This window comes from Exophiala spinifera (genome assembly GCF_000836115.1).
Source record: "Exophiala spinifera strain CBS 89968 unplaced genomic scaffold supercont1.4, whole genome shotgun sequence".
Lineage (NCBI taxonomy): Eukaryota > Fungi > Ascomycota > Eurotiomycetes > Chaetothyriales > Herpotrichiellaceae > Exophiala > Exophiala spinifera.
Genome location: NW_015622516.1, coordinates 3,085,329 through 3,106,206, shown reverse-complemented (window position 1 = coordinate 3,106,206; position 20,878 = coordinate 3,085,329). Strand labels below are relative to the sequence as shown.

The following is a 20,878-nucleotide window of genomic DNA, read 5'->3' as shown; positions in this document are numbered from 1 at the left end:
TTCTTGTGAAAAGCCTATACTCTACTATCCGTCTGTCGTAGTTTACATCCTCGCGAGGCCGCGATGGCCAGAACTGCCTTGTATCTTCGGTGACTGTACAACCTCCAAGCACATTCCTAGCACGTCGCGTGTATCGCGGGGATCGATAACTCCATCGTCGAGCACCACACCCGAGGTTCGATAGCAACTACTGTCTCGATCGACCTGGGCCCGCAGACGTTGCACTCTGGCCTCGACGTCTTCAGCCTTCAATACGATTCCTTTGTTTTTGGCGCTGTTGGCTTCAACTTGTGCCATGACTCCTGATAGCTGTTCAGGGCCCATCACGCTGCACCGACCTGTTGGCCATGTGAACAGAAATCGCGGTCGATATGATCTCCCACACATGGCATAGTTACCCGCCCCGTAAGAGGCGCCCATGATGATGGAAATATGTGGGACTTTGGAACAACTGACAGCCGATACGAATTGAGCACCTTTCTTGATGACAGCCGCATGCTCTGATTTCGAACCAACCATGAATCCGGTCACGTTGTGCAAGAAGACGATTGGGGTGTTTTGTTGGTTACACATGCGCACGAACTGAGCCCCTTTTGAAGCCTCGTCCGGGTTGATAATAGGGGTCTGATTCGCAATGATTGCAACTGGTATCCCTGCTTTCGTCAGCTCATGCTACCATCGTATTATGCTTTGCAGCCTCACCCATAACTTGAGCCCAGCAGGTCAATAAGTTGGGGCCATATGCTGGCTTGAATGTTGCCATTCTCGAGTCGTCAACAAGTCGAAGGACCACCTCTTTCATGTCGAAAGGCTTCCGGATGTCAGGGTTGACTATCGAGAATATGTCCTCGATGGGATATCTCGGGGCCATTATTTGCCTCAGATGCCGGGTCGGGCGGTCAGGAATCTTTAGAGTGCTGACCCAGTCGCGTGCTTTGAGGATGGCATCAAACTCGTCCACCGCAATTTGATCTGCCAGTCCAGTTATGGTTCCATGCATTCGTGCACCCCCCAGCTCTTCGGCTTCGATTATCTCTCCAGTTGCCATCTTCACTAAGGGAGGTCCTGCTAAGAAGACTTGCGCTTGGTCTTGGACAAAGATGGTGTAGTCTGACAGCCCAGGATGGTATGCGCCTCCCGCGGTCGACGACCCAAAAACAACAGCACAGGAGGCCTGATCATTTTGTGTCCGCACAGCCAAGTCACGGAAGATCTGGCCACCTTTGTGGAAGACCCGAAACTGCTGTGGCAAGAATACCCCTGCCGATTGAACGAGGGCGACAAGAGGCAAGTCATTCTCGCTGGCGATTTCCGTGACTCTGTTTTGCTTGATTACAAGCAACTCGTTCCAGGCGCCTCCCTTCTGAGTTGCGATGTGTGCAATGACCATGCAGATTCGGCCCCTGATGCTTCCTATGCCTGCCAACAAGCTGGCACAAGGACTCGACTCTTCAAGGTCGAAGCCAGCAAAAGAGCCAAGTTCTAAAAACGGTGATTCCGCGTCCAGCAACAACGATATCCTGTCCCGCGCGAGGAGTTGTCCTCGAGATTCATGCCTGCTCGTTGATTGTGCCGTTCCTTCAGATACCGTCTTCTTCAAGTTGGTGGTAAATTCCTTTAGTACCGGCTCCCACGCGGCTCGATTTGATCTGTAGGCCTCTTGGTTGAGGTCAACTAAGGACTCTGCGACGGCAAATCCAGCACCCTGGGCCATTTCCACTTTACACAATTCTTGATACAAAGAAATCGCAAAATGTCGTACACAATGTCGCTAGAATGCAATTCCTACAAGAACACCGTTTGTGTCTCCTTCTGAAGGTGGCTTCGCCTCCTGGTCTAGTCAGGCCTGTGCCGAGGCTACCCGCACGATGCACCCCGGGTCCCAGCCGGGCAGCGACACGACCACTCCCCAGGACGGCCCGTTGCAGCAGCTCGGCATCCACCAAGGCCGGCTTCTACCCACGACACCGTGAGTTGGACTGACTGAATATGTAGACGGTGTTGACTCAGTAATGAGCAAAGAACGGTTGGCAATGGCGGTCATTGCCCGTCTTCGCGATTGCAACCACTCACCCAAACCACCTCTAGTTCAGATGTGCCTCGACTGATCAACCTTCCCCCCAACGGCCTATTAGCCACGCGCTTTCACGATACACAGATGCTATGGTCAACAATATGGCAAGCGCCAGACCGCCGTCTCAGGGAGTGCCGGAGACGCCTATGTCTATCGTGTCAGGTTCTAGAACACATCCCTTGTGGGAGGAAACGCTAGGCGAACTGGTCGACCGACATGCCACCAAGTACGGCGCACAAACAGCGGCACTCTTCCCATGGCAGCAAAACCACAGACTTTCCTACAATGATCTGGCCTCGCGCAGCGAAACTATTGCCAAGGCGATGCTCGCCAGAGGACTCAAGCATGGGGACTACGTGGCCATTATGGCAGGGAACTGCTACCAATACATTGAAACCTTGCTTGCTACAGCGCGAATAGGTTGTCCATTTGTGGTCATCAACAACACATATACGCCCAAAGAGCTGGTCTCAGCATTACGAGTGACCTGTGAGTTGTGCATTGGGTGAATTTAAACAGGCAGGGACCGAAAGTTCTGACGCCAATGAACAGCATGCAGACTTTTCCTTATTGCGTCAACTATCAAGTTAAAGAATCTGTCAACTCACATCGATGAAGTGCAAAAAGAGCTACCCTCGCTACCCTTGGTAGTGATAGGGAACAGATCGGGAAAGCATGACTACTCGTCGTTCGCAAAGGAGGGCCGCACAGTCACGACGACATCCTTGAAGCAAGCAGAGAGCCTCGTTAGAAACAGTGACATAATGAATCTACAGTTCACTTCCGGTGCGTCGATGTATATCTTTTTGTGAGAATCGCAACCGCTGACAGCCACAGGGACAACGGGTATGCCCAAAGCAGCCATGCTAACGCACCGGTGAGTAATACAGGTGTCAGCTTGTCCAGTTTAATTATAGTCTAACACCCGAATCTCAGGAACCTCATCAACAATGGCCGCTTCGTAGGCGAAGCTATGAACCTGAGTTCTTATGATGTCGTATGCTGCCCGCCACCCCTCTTCCACTGTTTTGGCCTCGTCATGGGCTTCCTCGCCTCGTTTATCCGTGGCAGCACCATCGTGTTTCCCTGCGACCAGTTCGATGCAGATGAAGTCCTCCAGGCGCTCTACTCTCACAAGTGTACTGCTCTGCTTGGCGTTCCGACCATGTTCATCGCCGAGATCGAAGCCAACAAGACAAAGAAGCTGGACATCACCACTGTCCGGACAGGTCTAGCCGCAGGGTCATCTATAAGCCCCATCTTGATGGAGCGACTGGAGCGTGAGTTTGGTGTTCGAGGCATGTTGATAGCCTACGGAATGACTGAAACCAGCCCCGTTACGTTCATCACCTCCTTGGACGACAACGAGGAAAAGCGAACGACAACCGTGGGCAGAGTACTACCTCACACTGCAGCCAAGATCATCGACCGTGAGGGCGCCATTGTCCCTCGCGGCGTCAGGGGCGAGCTGTGCACTAGCGGCTATGCGCTGCAGAAAGGGTACCTGAACAACCCGAGCAAAACGAACGAGGTCATGAAACGAGACGAGCACGGCGTGCTGTGGATGCACACTGGCGACGAATGCATCATCGACAAAGACGGCTACTGCTCCGTAACTGGGCGGATCAAGGACATAATCATTCGAGGTGCGTACAGTATATACATATTACATCGTTCTCTGCTTTATTCTGCGTGCAGATGGCTGATGAGTTTTCTCAAATGTAGGCGGAGAAAATATGTTCCCTCACGAAATCGAGTCTCTGCTGGCCACTCATCCATCTATTGCCGAAGCCTCTGTCGTCGCTGTCCCTGACGCCAGGTACGGGGAAGTAGTCGGCGCGTTTCTTCGCGAGAATCCACCTCAGGCCGCCTCCAGTGGCTCCCTGCCGGATACGGCACTGCCGCAAGATCCCAGAAGTCGTAAAAGCTCACGACCTAGTTGGCGTGAGGTCAATAATTTCGTGCGGAACCATCTGGGTAGTCACAAAGCTCCCAGATACGTGTTCTGGATCGGCGACGAGGGCGTGGGTAACGAGTTTCCAAAGACAGGCAGTGGGAAGATGATGAAGCATGTTCTCAAGGATGTGGCGAAGAGGCTTGTCAAAGAAGGTAAAGGAGAGGGAGGAGCAGAGTTGAGGGCAAAACTATAGATGCAAAGACTTCAAGATCTCAACGCGTCAAGGCCGTTATTAACAGGTCACGGAGGCAACTAGAGTGTTTCCCAGGTAGTCAAGGACGTTTCAGATGCAGTACAATCCTGGAGATTTGAACATCTCGAGTGCATTACAACCATGGAGATCTGAACGTCTCAGTGCCATTACAATCCTTGTAGATCTAAAAGTCAACCCTCTGACTTTCCGTTCCGATGTGATCGCAAACCTAGGTCTTCGGCAGTAGTAGTACTGTAGTACTGTTGTACTACGAGACCTCCTTGTCAGTCCGCTTGACGTAGAAACTATGAGGAGGCAATGACAGTCAGGGGAGGGACGGGGGTGGGGAGAGGCCGGCCCGCTGCCGTGCCCACAAAACCCACACAAAACCAACGATCTGGCCCGGGGTGCGGGAATTTGACGGACTGACTGATCGGGTGGATCCACCGTCGACGGTCGAGGGCCATAACTACAGTCCGAGTAACCAAGGCAAAAAAAGGGTGAGGCACAATTCGGTCGACTACCGAGGAGTCCCGAACGCACCGAACACGAAAGTGCTTGCTGTCTGTGCTGTGCGTACGAGTATCCTCGGATGGCCGGCCGTTTTTGGGCGCCGACTTTGCTCTGCTCCGTCGACGATTGAAAGCGAAGGAGGTGGTTCTAGTTCTTGTTCTTGTTCTGACTCTTGTTTCGATTCTTGTTTGCGGTTCTGGTGAAAAGAACCCATATGGTGTGTATGGGGCGCAAGGGTCACGAAAGCAATAACCACGCCTAAAAGCACACGCACAACTTTGTGTGGCTATTAGCTCTCCTTCCATTACTTCGGAGTGTTGTGCAAGTATCAGATCTCGTCGGGAAAGACTTCGGTAGAAGGAAACATACAAGTGCACATATACACACACACACACACACAAGTACACATACAGTCACACATACACAGTCATTGTCAACCTCAACCTGACGGCCATCGCGCCTTCGGCATTACTACGATGGGAGCGAGTCGAATATCACCACCTTCTCCGCCGCCACCTCTTCCTCTCAATACCGTTCGAATCGTGGAAGTCGGCCCTCGAGACGGCCTTCAAAACATCAAGACAACCATCCCAATGGCCACGAAGCTCGAGCTCATATCTCGACTGCGACAAACAGGACTCACGACCATCGAAGTCACGAGCGTCGTCAGCCCGCGTGCCATCCCTCAGCTGGCGGACTGCCGGGCTGTCCTCGCCGACACGGGCATTCAGAAGCTGATACGAGCCAGTGGATCCCAGTCACAGTCACAGCCACCGACACAACAACTTCGTCTAGCGGTGCTAGTGCCAAACTTGAAAGGGCTCGAGATTGCGCTGAACCACGGTGTGAGGGAAGTAGCCGTGTTCGTCAGTGCGACAGAGGGATTCAGCCGGGCCAACATTAACGCGACGGTCGACCAAGGACTGGCAAGGGCGCAGCAGGTGGCAGAGAAAGCGATCTCGGCCGGACTGGCGGTACGAGGCTACGTCTCGTGCATCTTCGCAGACCCGTTCGACGGTCCTACGCCACATTCAGCCGTGCTGAAAGCCACGACCAGGTTGCTTGACATGGGATGCTACGAAGTGAGTCTCGGCGACACGTTGGGTGTCGGTACCGCGGCCGACGTCAAGAGCTTGCTCGCCTATCTTTTTCGCAACGGCGTCCCCGCCGCACAGCTCGCCGGCCACTTCCACGACACATACGGCCAAGCGGTCGGAAACGTATGGCAGGCGTACCAGTGTGGTCTCCGGGTGTTTGACAGCAGCGTCAGTGGCCTCGGGGGATGCCCGTTCGCACCCGGAGCAAAGGGCAACGCGGCCACGGAGGACTTGGTGTACATGTTCGAGCGAGCCGGGTGCGACACGGGCGTCGACCTGGAGAAACTGACTCATGTGGGAAACTGGATCTCAGCTCAGCTGAAAAAGCCAAACGAGAGTCGCGCCGGTGTTGCTCTGACGGCGGCGGCCGCCAAAAAGGCCCTGCTCTTCAAGTCGAAAACCGCAAACGACCAAAGCGGTCAGGCTGGTGCAAGGGGTGACAGCAATACTACGCGGCCTGGAGGACTCGTGTGGACGCTGGACCAAGGAACCGAGAGTGACAGTCTGGTGGTGTATCGGTCCGGTGTGAATCTCAAAGCGGTGCTCAACAATCCCAAGAAAGGCAACGCTCTGACGGTCCCCATGATCTACGAGCTCACACAGCTCTTCCACAGAGTGCGCGAGGACCGCTCAGTGTCGCGGATAGTGATCACAGGGCATGGCAAGTGCTTTTGCGCAGGGATGGATCTGGGCAAGGGGTCATCTCCCGTTGCGCAGAGCCAGGAGGTCAGCGACGCACAATACGAGAGGTTGGCGACGCTCTTTCGCGCAGTCGATACCGCGCCTCAGGTGACGATCGCCGCCATCAACGGACCGGCGTTTGGCGGTGGGGTTGGACTGGCGTTTGCCTGCGACATCAGGATCGCGTGCAGCGCGGCGACCATGACGCTGAGCGAAGCCAAGCTGGGCCTGTGTCCCGCGACGATATCCAAATATGTCGTTCGAGAATGGGGATTTTCTTTTGCGCGGGAGGCCATGCTCTCTACGCGGCCCGTGACCGTGACCCAGTTGCAGTCGCTGGGCTGCGTGACCAAGGTCGTGGCTGATGTTTCACAGCTCTCGCAGGAAGTAGACCGCTACCTGACTCGATTGAGGGTAGCGGGTCCAGAGGCTTCGAGTATGTGCAAAGAGCTCGTCAGGCTGGGATGGACAGATCCTGGCGGCGAGGAACAGGAGAAAGGAATCAAGCAGCTGTTTGACAGGATGATGCGCCCGGATGGAGAAGCTGGTATCGGATTGAAAGTGTTCCAAAACAAAGACAGAAGAGCTCCGCCAGATTGGGACGAGATAACCTTGTCCCGGTTGAAAGGTACGAGCAAGCCAAAGTTGTAGATATAAAGGGCTACGATCATGGTATGGAGCAGAACGTTAGCCTGAAAGGAGGAAGGCGTATCAAGAGGGCTGGCAGCAAGCATTTGTCCATTTGAAACCCCGGGTCTGAGGTAGACTTCAAGGATAGACGTCTACGGTAATCGCCTTAAGACTTGGGCCTGACAGATAACTTATAATCTTGATATCAAGATTCAGTGGGTCTCTGCCAAAGCCGATCTCTGACGAAGGACATGTCCATACTTGAACATGACAAACGGTATCGGCGCCATAAGTGTCGCGATGAGCGACAATATCAGACCAGCGTACTGACTGCCCACATTGTGGAAGAACTGCGATGCGAAAAGGGGCGCCACGGCGCCCATCACATTTCGGAGAAATGATTGGGCAGCAAGCGCGGAGCCGGCACTGTCCTCCCCATAGCAATCCGTCGTATAGCTGTAGCAGGACTCGAAGATGAAGAAGATGCCCACAGCGATCGGAGCCAAAGCGACGGCGGGTCCCACCCAGGACAAATGCTCATACTGAGTGAAAGTGTAGATGAAGAGCCCCACCGGGAGCAGCCACGCGCCAGACATGGCTCCGTACAAACGATCCTCGGGGACGATCTCTCGGTCCGCGGCAGATCGTATCCGAGACCATTTCCGCATCTGCAGGAAGACATTGGCGATATAACCGATGGTGGCTCCGATGGCCAGAGATATGTAAGGGAGACCACCTGCAAGGACAAAAACAATCAACTTAAGGGAACGCGGCAGTGGCAGACGTCAGCACCGAGAGTAGAGACTCACCTATTCCTTCGCTCCAGCCTCGTTTCTCCTGGAAAGTGATGGGGATGACCGAAAGAAAGAGGAACGTGATAAACCAGGCAAAGGCGATCCAAAGGCCGAAGAAAAACACAACGGGCTCTGTCAGCAACATGCGGATAGCCTTCACCGTGGACTCGTGCAACAGCGCCTTCACACTCCTTGCTTCCAAATCCATGTGGGTGACAAAATTGTCGGCTCCGGCCGCAGTGGCCAGGGTGGCTGCACGCTTGCGCAACACCAGGCCGCCTCGCGTCTCTGGAAGGCCGAACGCGACAAGAATCAGGAGTGGTATGTTTGAGAGGCCCTGTATGGCCTCGAGCCACCTCCAGCCGATGGTTTCGTCGATGAAGCCGGCGTAGATCGGCGCCGCGACGGTTCCTAAAATAGCCACATACGAAAAGAAGGCCATGGCATGTGCCCTTTCTTCCGCAAGATACATGTCTGAAAACGTGCCACCGACGAGAATCGTGCCGACACTTCCGAACAGGCCGAGGAGAGCTCGACATACTAATATGGTGGCGATGTTCTTGCCCAGAGCGAGGCCGACAAACATGATGGAGAAGCAGAGGTAGGCGCCAACGTAAACGGCTCTCCGACCCGCAAGCTCGCAGAAGGGAGCCAGAAACAGGGGGGCGATGGCGCAGGTGATGTTGAAGGTGAACAGTCCCAGTTGTCCGAGTTCTTGTGACGCACCCAGGTCCCTGCACATTCGACCGATTCCTGAGCTGTACGCCGTGGTCGCCAGTCCTATGAACAATGTCATCAGACAGAGGAGAGCTGAGATGAAGCGCCGCCGATGTATGCTCCAGTTGAAGGGGTTCTCCGGATCTCCGGGGACAAACGACAGGAGAACCACCTCTTTCCCGTGGGATGTCCGCGTAACTTCGGTGTTGGTGAGCGGAAAGTCTGCGTCCAGCTGTATTGTGTCGCTGCTGGAGACATCGCTATCTTCGTCGATGTTGTCACGCTGGATCACGAACCGGCCTCCGGCAACCTTGGCCTTCGGCCTCGAGCATAATTCGATATACTGTGCGGGAAGAGACATGGTTTCAATCTGGAGATTTCAAAGAAAATGGGAGCGGGAGCAGGCTCAGCTGTACGAGGAAGTCAAGAGAGCTGGGAGAACCAGACACTCTATGGTCCGGATCTCGCAGCGAGGCATGACAAAGCACTTGCTCGGTGCAAATTTCGGCGGTCAACAGTGTTGATAGACCCATCCTGGGTGGGTTCCCAGTCACAGCATACGCCCTTGTGCTGTTGAATCGGCCTCATGGCATGATACTGGATATGGCGGGCACTCCTATCTGTGCGGAATTAATGGATACTGGCAAAGAAATATCGCACCCACCGTATGGAGCCCAGGGAAGGCTGTATCCCTTGATAAGCTTTGGCCGGATCACCGGACCTGTCGCCGCTGACGCATTGTTCCACGCTCGCACATGTGAGGGTGCGGCTTGCTTACTGTGGTGTTGTCCCTTTCGAGATTTTCATGAGCGAGCGGTACGCCAGAAGGTCTGTGACCCGCCTTTTGGCTTGGCCACTAGAAGTGTGCTGAAGGATCCATATTGAGGTGCCACCTGTGCAAAAACAGCCGCAGTGGTGCTGTTAGAAGCCAGGCAATCTGAACGAAACTCCAGACGACCATCTCGTCACAGATCCTCGGGACTTTCAGTCTCTGGAAGGGAGTGAGAGCCAGACTCATGGGTAGTGGGGATTGTTCATGCTGCCGAAGCTGCGAACATTGATTGGTATTGGTGTCTTGGTGATAGCGTGATCCAGAGCACAGGAGATCGTAAGCTTGCTTGCGTTCTTTTCCGTACACGAAGAAATCCAATGGCCAGGTCCGACATTTCATTTGACTTGTGGGTTACTCAACTTCACGCAAGGGGAAGCTGAGAAGACAAAACCTGAGTGGGAGCCTGGGGTTCTTTAATACTATGTCTGCCTTTGCGCATTCCTCAATCCCTCGGCTGAATTTATAGTTACCCTGAGGGTGTTTGGCCCAGCAATTTATCCTATTTGCTACCGGGTAATAGGGAGTCCGGACTGTCTGATTTCAAGGCTACGCACGAGTCTAAGTGAACAGTCTCTGCACCATGAAGCGAGGCTACGTACTGAACTTACTGAGACCCAGGACCGGGACTTTTTTTACACAACTCAAAGTTGCCCTTTAATTACTTCGCAATGGTAGGTGCAGGTATCGCAGCAGTATTGATAATATATTGATAGCTAGCTAACTTGATACGGCGCTCGCACCATTCTTGGGGGGATCTTCGTCGAAACCTCCCTCTTCCTCAAGGACTTTTTTTTCACTCACAATGTGGTGAAAGCACCGCCTATAATTGTTCCTGTCGGCGCCTTCTTCAGACACCTAATAGCGTCTGGCAGGCATGCCGCGTCAATTTCAACTCTTTCCCCGATTATGCTCACCGCCAATACCATGTAACAATAAAAACAACTGCTCCTGTGCGCCTCGTAATGGTACAGTCAAATCACGCCTTCTCATTAGAATTGACACTCTCGTCGTCATCGGCAAAAGCAAATTTCGAGTGCTTTCTGATACTCGCGCCCTTGAAATAGAAGATGTATGGAATCAAACAACAAGCCAGAGCGATGAATGCCAACAAGGTACTCGCCCATCTGTCGTTGAGAGTGTGGTACATCTGCTCGGTAAACAGAACGACGCCGGCGCCCCAGAAACTTCGAATACAAGTCTTTGCAGCCAACGCGCTGGCAGCTTGGTGCTGGTATGTGTCAACGAGGTAGTTGTTGGCGCTGTTGTAGAGGAAGATGAAACCAAAACCCACGGGGAAGCCGCCCATCATGGGTCCCCAGTAGCTGAGATCAGGATACGAGGTCCACGCGAAGATGAACAGTCCAATGGGGATGAACCAGCAGCTGAACATCATGGGAATTAATCGTGCCTCTGCAGGTGGCTTACCATCTGGGTAACGAGCACAGATGCTGAGATAGTGTTTGTTGACGAACGGGGCGCAGGCTGCGGAACAGATCACACCCAGGGCCAGGGGAATGAACATCAGCCCTGTACTTCCCTCGGTCCAACCTTTGCCTTCGACGTAGACGATGGGATAGGCGACGAAGAACATGTACAATAGGCCGTACAGGACTGACATGTAGAGACTGATCAGGAACACGATAGGTTCGAGGAACAAGAGTTGAAGAGGCCGGATGAGAAAGATCCATACTTGTTCGCTGAAAGGTCGCTTGTCAATTTCCTGCTCTGTGACGTACCTGGCGTCTCCAGTCTCTTTACGCAACTTCTTAGCGCGCTTCGTCAATATGGCTGGAGCATAAGTTTCGGGGATGGTGAGGGTGAGGAGACCCCAAGAAACGCCAGCAAGGATAAGCTGAATCCAGTATAGCCATCTCCAACCAGCGGCATCACCAAGGAAGCCACCAGCAAGGGGACCGATCGCGGGACCGATAAAGGGAGCGGCGCTGAAGACCGCCATGGGAACGCCTCTTTCTTCATTGCGCCAGAGATCTGCGAGGGTGCCACCGACGAGGGTCATGGGCGCGGAGAAAGCGATACCGTCGATAAGTCGACAAACCAACAGTGTGCCGATATTTTGGGCTACCGCACAGGGAATCTCGAAGATGACAGCCACACCGATGGTGATGATGTATACTGGTTTTCTGCCGAAAAGCTCGCTCGCCGGCGCGAATACGAGGGGACCAACGCCGAAACCGATGACAAACATGGTGATAGTAAGGAGGGCTACTTCCTGGGAAACGTTGAATGTTTTCATGACGCCTTCCAGGTCAGCAGTGATGACAGCACTGTTGAACGCCACAACGAAACAAGTAAAGGCGACCACCATGGTACACCACCATTTGTACGGCTTCGACCAGTTCTTGGGATTTTGAGGGTCGTTGATTGTGAAGGTTACTAGTTCGTGCTCCTCCTCGCGGCCAGTTACACGAGAGATGGTTCGCTTTGGTATGATACCCTCGGCTGTTTCCTCCGTATATTCGGCCATGTTGGCCTCGTCGGAAAGGATGTCATAGGGCAGGTCGAGGACCTCGGCGGCGTCCTGTGTAGGTCGCGTTTCATAGCGTTCGAGGGTGCGCCGTGTTGACATTCGACTGAGGTGTGTATCTTGCTTATGCAACGCATGTTGAGCGGCTTCATGGCTCAGTGTGTCGTCCGAAGCTTCGGACGTGGGATTCGCCATGGTGAATAGACTTTACCAGTCTAGGAATGGAATCAAGGGCGTCGATATCTGAGATGAGCCAAAGCAAAATATTGGCGTACTGCCTGTGTTCCAGGGAGTGAAACTGTATATTGTCAAACACGTATGCTGAGGGCAATACCCAACAGCGGAGGTACGCTCCCCTTTATACCATGATGTAAAAATGATGTCGGACTTCTCGCGGACACCTGATACGAAGAAGACCACCCACCTTTGGCGCAAACAGCCCCTGGATAAGAGCGCCCCATTGGAGGAACACCGCACATGCATGTCAGTCCAAATCAGAAAGGATGATAGTCCCCATTGAGCGATATATTTGTCGAGGGATGAAGGAGCGAGATAATGGCGAGCCCTTAACGGGAGCTCAAGCCACAAGTCTTGACGGAGGCAGACCAGCCAATGACACGGCTGATTAGATTTAAGCATAAATCGCCCAAGGCAATTCGGCAGCAAGAGACAGCGACAGAAATAGCGGAGTGGAGGCTGCGAGGTGCCGGATATGTTTCCGGTCACAGTCTGGACGGCCGTTGTTGAGATGCGAAGGGAAACTTGGTATGTCGTGGGAGGGAAAACGTGAGATCTAAGCGCTCAAATGAACCCACCGAGAGAATGCCGAAGCCTGCCAAGAGTGGCCAAGAGTCGCGACGCTAGCGACTTGCCACGTGACCTGGAGATTTGTCGGCGATTCCAGCAGAACTTCATTTATCGGTGCGCGGGCCGCATTCATTCAAGCATTACAGCAGAATTGAGTGTTTACAGTAACCTCTTTTGCCTGGGCATTCGTAAAAAAGGCCCAACCTGGCGGCCCAAAGACCGAAAGGACGGTGCTGTTGCTGATTGGACTCTTAAACTGCCTTTACCCTCGTCGAGGCTTGTTGTTGTCTCATGGATTTCGGATCCGTTGACCCATTTTTTCCTGTGTCGTATTTTCTCTTGCGCCGCGTACTATTTGGATAAGAACTAGATTTTTTTCTCTCTACAGCGAATACTCGTCCTGTGATGGCAACCACTTTCGACGCTGCTAGGTGAGGCTTCGTTGATATCAGAATAACCAGCCAAGGGGATGTCTTACGATCCCTTTTCTTTTCATCTCTCCGTGAAGCGATATTGCCTTGAGAAGTCTCTTAGGGGTATCACAAGGGATGTTTCGATCGCTGATCCAAAAGCGCAGCGATATTGACCAGCCAGGGAGACCACAGTCGGAATCTCAATCCCAGGAATTTGATCCGCGGGTAATGGAGCTTTTGTCGCCTCTTTCTCTCTCTCCCCGGCCGCTCCAAACCACCGTCTTCGTCTCCGAGCTACCAGGTACTTCTTCACAAGATTATCAGGAGGACCAGGGGTCTGTATGGTGGCTTGAGCAATGAAGTCATAGCCTGGTGTTAGTCTTCCCGCTGCTGCCCGAAACTTGTTCGCACCGCCCCGCGTTGCGCGATATGACTAAGCCTGACGAGGTGTTGAACACATGATGAAAACCAGTCAAAAGGGAAGACGGGATGCGCACCCGGCTGCCTTGGTTCCCTCGTTTCTCTTTTCATTGTGCCGTGATCGCCTTCATCGTATTCGAACCCCTCTCATCCGCAAAAACTTGGACATGGCAGACTACTACAACCCGGGAGGCTATCCACCCCCGCCGGGCAGTGGCCAGAACACCTATCCGCCGCCGCCCAGGCAAGATCGTTACGAAGGCAACCAAGGCTACGCTTCGTCGGGACCGCAGGTATTCGCGCGACGCGCATCGATTGTGATCATCTGAGTCTTCGACACTAACCGCCACGGTAGGGTTCGTACGGCTACCAACCCGCGCGCGAGGACCAGTACAACTACTCCCCGCGCTCATCCGCCATGCAAGTAGGGCAGTACGCCGGGTCTGAGTTCGAGCATGGGCGCCAACGCCGAAACTCAGGACCATATGCCGCGAGCCAATATCGCGGCACAGAAGCCTCCTATCACGGCCCTCCATCCGACTATGACGACCGTCCCAGCTCTCGAAGTTCGCGAAGATCCGGTCGAAGAACCGAGAAACATGGACATCATGATGGAGCAAAGGAACTCGGCGCCACAATTGCCGGCGGGGCGATTGGCGGATGTGAGTAACGATGTCTTCCAGCTACGGCTTGGAGCTCTCGACGCTGACATAAACCACAGGGGCCGGGCACGAAATCGGACACAAAAATCCCCTGGTGACGGTCGGGGCGGCTCTTGCGGGTGCCTATGCCGGACACAAGCTGGAGAAGAAACACGAGGACAGCAAAGAAAGGAAGCGAGAACGGCGCGCGAGTCAAGGCGGCGGTTATCGCGACTACGACGAAGGACGTCGCAGCAGGAGCCGTAGCCTCGGCCGCAGTCGCAGTCGTAGTCGCAGTCACAGTCGCAGCGTTCCCAGAAGAAGATCAGTCAGCAGAAGGAGCAGAAGCGAGAGTAGCAGTGACTATGACAGCGATGACAGCAGACGCAGAAGACACCACCGCCGTTGAAGGTAGTGGACTGGCTCGAACGCGGCGTTCGAGACGTTGTGGTTGGAATCTTGCGCTCGACGATGGACGACCTTGATGAAGCTGTATGACGTTTGTTTTGTTTTGTGTATCTTTTAGGCTCTATGTCTTAGCTATTTTCGCTTTTCACATAGGCTGCGATGACTACGAAGCTACGAGTACAAAACCACGCCTTGCATCGTGTAAGAGACGTTGCCACATTGTTTTGTGCCCGCAGGGATCTTCTCACAGCGGTTTCAGGTGGGTCAAACGCATACCTGTCCAGGCGAGAGCCGCGTACATGGGGTAGAGACATGGTGTGGCGCAGGCCAGCATCTCTTATAATTATCGATGTTTCGTTCGATTGTTACGACTGGTCATAAGCCTTCTGCCAGATTCATTCGATCCAGCGTCGCTCGACACGTTAACGCCGTTGTCGTCATGTTGAGCGAGAAGCTTTTGACCGGAGAAGAGCCGCCTCCAGGTCGAAGGGTGCAATACGAGGCATCGGGGAGAGAAGGGAACGAAGTCGGTGGTGGTTCTGGGATTTGTCGGCGGAAAAAAGGCAGCGCAGCCAGTCATAAGCCCACCATATCGATCTTGCCGCTGGGGTTCGCCAACAACGCACGGACAGTAAGAGTACGAGGACTCTTATCTCATCCACTAGGTAGGGAGTAGTACCTCGTACCCGTAGCCTGGTATAGTACCCCCGAAGATGCTACGGGCACTTGTTTAATTGATGTCTATACCGTACGTCTTCCACCAAAGTCTTATCTGCGCTTATCGCCGGCACTTATCGATAGTGGCGACTTTGGCGGATTTTTCTTCGTCCCCTCCAAGGTGCTGCCCAGGCGACGAAGATGCCTGCCCCTGTATGTGCACATTCTTTTAGAGACAGTTGGATCGTTGCGAGAAACTACCTAAGTGAACACCTAGCACTGAACAATCGGAGTGACCCCCGTAAGAGAATCACAATTTCAATGCGCACGAATATCTTCCGGCATGAGCATTAGGCTCAGGTCTGCAACAAACAACAGAGTAAAACGCCAGATGCCAGTCAGAATCAAGGGGGCGAAGTGCGTGGTAGCGGATGACAAACAACACTTCCCCCTTTCTTGCGTCGAGGCGATGCCTGTCGATGCAGATCTGACGTGGTACTCGTACTCCTAGGCCTTCGACGTAGCTGCAGAAGCCATGCCGCCGATCCCGCATCTCGAGTGGTACAGTAGAAAACTGACCGGGGTTCGGGGGACTCAGCCCTGACATTGGCCGGTACAAAACGGGGATGACTGTGACAGAAATAGGTTCCTTGTCAACCACGGTCAAGTTGGCAGAAGAGCCTGGAAGAAGGGAACAACTGCGCGATGGGACCATAAGATTCTCCTCCTCTTCTGGATCCCTAGGCTCTTCCAGAACATTTTCGGAACGAGTACATGGCCCTCGAGGAAAATGATCGGCGGCAAAGTCTGAGGGGGAGAGTTCGATTGGCACAGGGGCCAGAGTCCGGGCGCAGGACGGAGTCACCACACGGAGCAACCATGGAAAATGATGGGAATTGGCGAGAAGGCGGCGTTGCCTGGGATCCGGGTCGGGCGGCGAGCGCGAGCCAGAGACAGGCAGAGAGAGGGCGAGGGCGAAGGATGAACGGGCGGATGGTCAGCCCAGCGATAGTGACAATTGCCCAACCATGAGACGCTAGACGGAAAAATTTTTGGGCGGCCGCTGAAATTTAACAATTAATAAAAATTCGCCCTCGCCTTCACTGCCACCTGCCTCTTCTCCTCTACATCCATCTCTCCCTCCCATCACTCTCCCTATATCTCTCTTGCATTTACTCTTTCGATAGAGTCTCTGCATCTGTCTTTTCCTTTTTCCCAATAGACGTCGATTAGAGCGCGATTTGCGTGAGAACGCAGTCCGTGGGCATTGATTTCACCCATAGACCGCCACTTTCAGCTTCTCCTGAAAATCTCACACAACCCCTTCACCTCCGACTAATTCATCGTCAATCTTCGAAAGCCGGCGTCAGCAAGACATGCCAGCGGTCGACACAATGACTTCTACTCCTGCCTCCTCCGCAAAGGAGACCAAGCTCTCCCTCCAGACCCTCGACCAGTTGATGCAGTCTCTGTCGGTCTCAAAGACCCAGGATGAAATCAACGCAGCCTCCAACAACCTGGCCACTCTCCTGAACGGCCCCATTGAGGAGCAAGTTATGCCCACCAAAGCCGTCGAGACCTTCAAGAAGCAGCTTGGAAACAAGAAAGATGCTGCAGTCAGAGAGCGAGCCATCGATGGCATTAAGGCCATTGCTGCTCACTCCACCATCTCGCCTGCAGTCGAGACATATCTGATCTCCCTCCTTCCTCTGACGCTCGCCGCCGTTGGCGACAAGATGGTCTCCGTCAAGAACGCTGCGCAGGCCGCATCCCTCGCGATTGTTCGAGCCATCAACCCTAATGCTGTCAAGGCCGCTCTTCCTCACATCCGAAATTCCATCATCACGGCTCAAAAATGGCCCGAGAAGATGAACGGCCTCGACTGCATCGAGGCTCTCGTGGAAACGGCCCCCACTCAACTGTCATTCCTTGTACCGACCCTGATTCCCATCGTTTCCGAGTCGATGTGGGACACCAAGCCTGAAGTTAAGAAGAAGGCATACGGCACAATGGAAAAGATCTGCAAGTTGATCGAAAACAAGGATATCGAAAAGTTCATTCCCGAACTGATCAAGTGTATCGCTAAGCCTGAGAACGTTCCCGAGACCGTTCACTTGCTTGGTGCCACCACTTTCGTTACCGATGTCCACGAGCCCACCCTGGCCATCATGGTTCCTCTGCTTGAGCGAGGTTTGGCCGAGCGAGAGACTGCCATCAAGCGAAAGGCCGCTGTGATCGTGGACAACATGTGTAAATTGGTCGAGGATCCTCAAATTGTGGCTGCTTTCCTGCCCAAGTTGATGCCTGCTCTGATCAAGAACTACGAAAACATGGCCGATCCTGAGGCTCGTGAGAAGACCAAGCAAGGTCTAGATACTCTCAAGCGTGTCGGTGCCGTCAAGGAGGATGGCAGCTTCCCCAAGGTTTCGACCGCTGGTGAGGTTGCCACCGTCGTGGAGGTCCTCAAATCCATCCTCGAGCCAAAGCACAAGGACGCCTTGAAATCTGAGGCCGTCATCCAGTATGTTGCCGCTATTGCTGGTCAACTGATCGACGAGAAGGTCACGGACGCTCCAGACTGGGTTTCCAATACTCAAGAATACCTCAAGACCCTGGTTGGCGAGCAAGACGCACCCGCCGTTGCTGACCAGCTCAGAAAGAAGGCCTCTCCAGGTATCGAAGAGGAGGCCGAGGCCGAGCCTGACGAGGAAGAAGGCGAGGATCTCTGCAACTGCACATTCAACTTGGCCTACGGTGCTAAGATTCTCCTCAACCAGACCCATCTCCGCCTCAAGCGCGGCCAGCGTTATGGTCTTTTGGGTCCTAACGGTTCTGGAAAGTCTACCCTGATGCGTGCCATCAACAACGAGCAGGTCGAGGGTTTCCCCAAGAAGAGCGAGGTCAAGACCGTTTTCGTGGAGCACGATCTTGATGCCGCCGATACTGAACTCACCGTCATCGGCTGGACCATGATGAAGCTGAAGCAGGTCAATATTGACAAGCCCCAGGCAGATATCGAGGCGAAGCTTGAGGAATTCGGCTTCCTCAAGTCTCAATTCGAGGGGGCAATCACCTCTCTTTCAGGTGGCTGGAAGATGAAGTTGGCCCTCGCTCGTGCCGTGTTCGAGGAGCCAGATATTCTTCTGCTGGATGAGCCTACCAACCACTTGGACGTCAAGAACGTTGCCTGGCTCGAGCAATACCTCATCAACTCTCCTTGCACATCCATCATCGTCTCGCACGACTCCAAATTCTTGAACAACGTCATTCAGCATGTCATTCACTACGAGCGCTTCAAGCTCCGAAGATACCGTGGCAACCTCACCGAGTTCGCCAAGCGAGTCCCTTCAGCTCGCTCCTACTTCGAGCTCGGTGCCTCGGAGATGGAATTCAAGTTCCCCGAGCCTGGTTTCCTCGAAGGTGTCAAGACCAAGGCCAAAGCCATTGTCCGTGTCAACAAGATGTCCTTCCAATACCCCGGTACCGACAAGCCCCAAATCTCCGACATCACTTTCCAGGTTTCCCTTGGTTCTCGTATCGCCGTCATTGGTCCCAACGGTGCCGGCAAGTCTACCCTTGTCAACGTCCTGACCGGTGAATTGATCCCTACCACTGGTGAAGTCTACCAGCACGAGAACATCCGTATTGCTTACATCAAGCAACACGCTTTCGCTCATATCGATAACCACTTGGACAAGACCCCATCGGAGTACATCCAATGGCGTTTCCAGACTGGTGAAGATCGTGAGACCATGGACCGTGCCAACAAGATTGTCACCGAAGACGACGAGAAGGCCATGGACAAGATCTACAAGATTGAAGGTACTCAACGACGTGTTATTGGCATTCACGCCCGAAGAAAGTTCAAGAACTCGTACGAATATGAGTGTTCCTTCGCCCTCGGTGAGAACGTTGGCATGAAGAACGAGAAGTGGACGCCTATGATGACTGCCGACAACGCCTGGATTCCTCGATCTGAAATCCTCGCTTCCCACCAGAAGATGGTTGCTGAAGTCGATCAGAAAGAAGCCCTTGCCAGCGGTCAATTCCGACCTTTGATCCGTCGCGAAATCGAACAGCACGGTGCCAACTTCGGTCTCGATGCCGAACTCATTTCCCACTCTCGTATGCGTGGTCTCTCTGGCGGTCAACGTGTCAAGGTCGTGCTCGCTGCTTGCACATGGCAACGACCTCACTTGATCGTCCTTGACGAGCCCACCAACTATCTCGACCGTGACTCCCTCGGCGCCTTGTCCAAGGCTCTCAAGACCTTCGAAGGTGGTGTCGTCATCATCTCCCACAACGCCGAATTCACCGAGAGCTTGACCAACGAAGTGTGGTCTGTCGTCAACGGAAAGATGACTCCAAGTGGTCACAACTGGGTGGTAAGTACTCTTGATGCATCTCAGTTCCTAGCAGTATACTAACTTTCGTGTCTTAGACTGGCCAAGGTAGCGGTCCTCGCCTGACTGACAAGGGTGATGACGAAGAGGACAAGTTCGATGCTATGGGCAACAAGATTGAAGGCAACAAGAAGGCCAAGAAATTGACTTCATCGGAGCTGAGAAAGAAGAAGAAGGAGGTGAGTTTTGATCCCAACCACCAAAGACGTGTTGTGTGCGGTTGCTAACTATTTGTTACAGAGGATGGCCCGACGCAAGCGAGGCGAGGAAGTCTTCTCCGATGAGGATGAGTAGACGACTTCGCATCATTTGACGATTTGCACGAAATTGCGCGATCCATTAACCCTTTTTCTCTCTCGGTTGCATTTGGCGCGCATTATGGCATAGAATGATTTCAATGCTAGACGCTGTCATGGGGTTATCTCTTTATATTTTTGAGTTTATGAAAATTCATGAGCAATTCGGTTCCGGGGTTTGGGGTTCTTTTTTTGAAGAAGAAGAATAAAAATGGGGTCAGTACGAGATATCCTCGTTGTCGTGTTCTCTCCAGAAGAAGGAGAACTAGGACATTCGGATTAGAAAGTCTGTCTATTCGATGAAGACAATGGAGGTAGATTGGACAGGGCAGTGATAGATATGATAGAAGTTGTTATTTCCCTGAGCAAAAAGAAAAATCAATTATCATGAACAAGATTGAGAAGTTATTCCTCATGCGTCGAGCGTAGAAACGCAGCACTCAGTGCGATAGTAACAGTTGAGTGCCTAGAGTTGACAGTGTTTGTCGTGTCGTATCATGGCCCCGTAATGTTTATTCTATCTTCACTGGAACGTCTTGAGATTGTACTTGCCACCCTTTTCCATCGCTCTCTTGTAGGCCGGGAGATTGTGAGTTCGATCCAACCAGTTCCGAACCTTGGGGGTACTTGGTGCCGTCGAAGTAGCCCCTCTGGTCGGCCATGTCCATCGGGAAGATCATCATCAGGTCCGACATCCCCCTCGCCTTGCCCCCGAACCAGAGCTTTTCCTCTTCCCCTTCCTCGCCGAGGGCGTCTTCCATGATTGATTTGGAGGATTCAATGTGATGGAGACACGGGTAGATGAGAGAGCGTCTTCATCTTTCTTCTTTGAATTCGGAGATGGAGATGTATCTGTGGAC

At 53.3% G+C, this 20,878-nt stretch overlaps 8 protein-coding genes across 8 annotated transcripts; 4 read left to right on the top strand and 4 right to left on the bottom strand.

Annotated features, from left to right (window-relative positions):
• Positions 1-42: 42 nt before the first annotated feature.
• On the bottom strand, positions 43-1,714 carry PV08_06328 (uncharacterized protein; the record flags this gene model as incomplete). Its single annotated transcript, XM_016380666.1, has 2 exons — positions 43-653; positions 703-1,714. The coding sequence occupies 2 exons, from the start codon at positions 1,712-1,714 to the stop codon at positions 43-45; spliced, it is 1,623 nt and encodes a 540-aa protein (XP_016236493.1).
• A 461-nt stretch (positions 1,715-2,175) lies between these two features.
• Positions 2,176-4,224, top strand: PV08_06327 (uncharacterized protein; the record flags this gene model as incomplete). The annotated part of the gene is made up of 5 exons (XM_016380665.1): positions 2,176-2,563; positions 2,627-2,860; positions 2,912-2,951; positions 3,011-3,720; positions 3,800-4,224. 5 exons carry the CDS (start codon positions 2,176-2,178, stop codon positions 4,222-4,224), a joined length of 1,797 nt encoding a protein of 598 aa, XP_016236492.1.
• A 989-nt stretch (positions 4,225-5,213) lies between these two features.
• PV08_06326 (uncharacterized protein) lies at positions 5,214-7,166 on the top strand (the record flags this gene model as incomplete). The annotated part of the gene is made up of 1 exon (XM_016380664.1): positions 5,214-7,166. One exon carries the CDS (start codon positions 5,214-5,216, stop codon positions 7,164-7,166), a length of 1,953 nt encoding a protein of 650 aa, XP_016236491.1.
• A 191-nt stretch (positions 7,167-7,357) lies between these two features.
• On the bottom strand, positions 7,358-9,017 carry PV08_06325 (uncharacterized protein; the record flags this gene model as incomplete). Its single annotated transcript, XM_016380663.1, has 2 exons — positions 7,358-7,881; positions 7,955-9,017. The coding sequence occupies 2 exons, from the start codon at positions 9,015-9,017 to the stop codon at positions 7,358-7,360; spliced, it is 1,587 nt and encodes a 528-aa protein (XP_016236490.1).
• A 1,447-nt stretch (positions 9,018-10,464) lies between these two features.
• PV08_06324 (uncharacterized protein) lies at positions 10,465-12,168 on the bottom strand (the record flags this gene model as incomplete). Its single annotated transcript, XM_016380662.1, has 1 exon — positions 10,465-12,168. The coding sequence occupies one exon, from the start codon at positions 12,166-12,168 to the stop codon at positions 10,465-10,467; it is 1,704 nt and encodes a 567-aa protein (XP_016236489.1).
• Positions 12,169-13,780: 1,612 nt separating this feature from the next.
• On the top strand, positions 13,781-14,663 carry PV08_06323 (uncharacterized protein; the record flags this gene model as incomplete). The annotated part of the gene is made up of 3 exons (XM_016380661.1): positions 13,781-13,906; positions 13,969-14,275; positions 14,335-14,663. 3 exons carry the CDS (start codon positions 13,781-13,783, stop codon positions 14,661-14,663), a joined length of 762 nt encoding a protein of 253 aa, XP_016236488.1.
• A 2,050-nt stretch (positions 14,664-16,713) lies between these two features.
• PV08_06322 (uncharacterized protein) lies at positions 16,714-20,016 on the top strand (the record flags this gene model as incomplete). The annotated part of the gene is made up of 3 exons (XM_016380660.1): positions 16,714-19,704; positions 19,761-19,901; positions 19,963-20,016. 3 exons carry the CDS (start codon positions 16,714-16,716, stop codon positions 20,014-20,016), a joined length of 3,186 nt encoding a protein of 1,061 aa, XP_016236487.1.
• A 294-nt stretch (positions 20,017-20,310) lies between these two features.
• On the bottom strand, positions 20,311-20,779 carry PV08_06321 (uncharacterized protein; the record flags this gene model as incomplete). Its single annotated transcript, XM_016380659.1, has 2 exons — positions 20,311-20,379; positions 20,546-20,779. The coding sequence occupies 2 exons, from the start codon at positions 20,777-20,779 to the stop codon at positions 20,311-20,313; spliced, it is 303 nt and encodes a 100-aa protein (XP_016236486.1).
• Between the last annotated feature and the right edge of the window lie 99 nt (positions 20,780-20,878).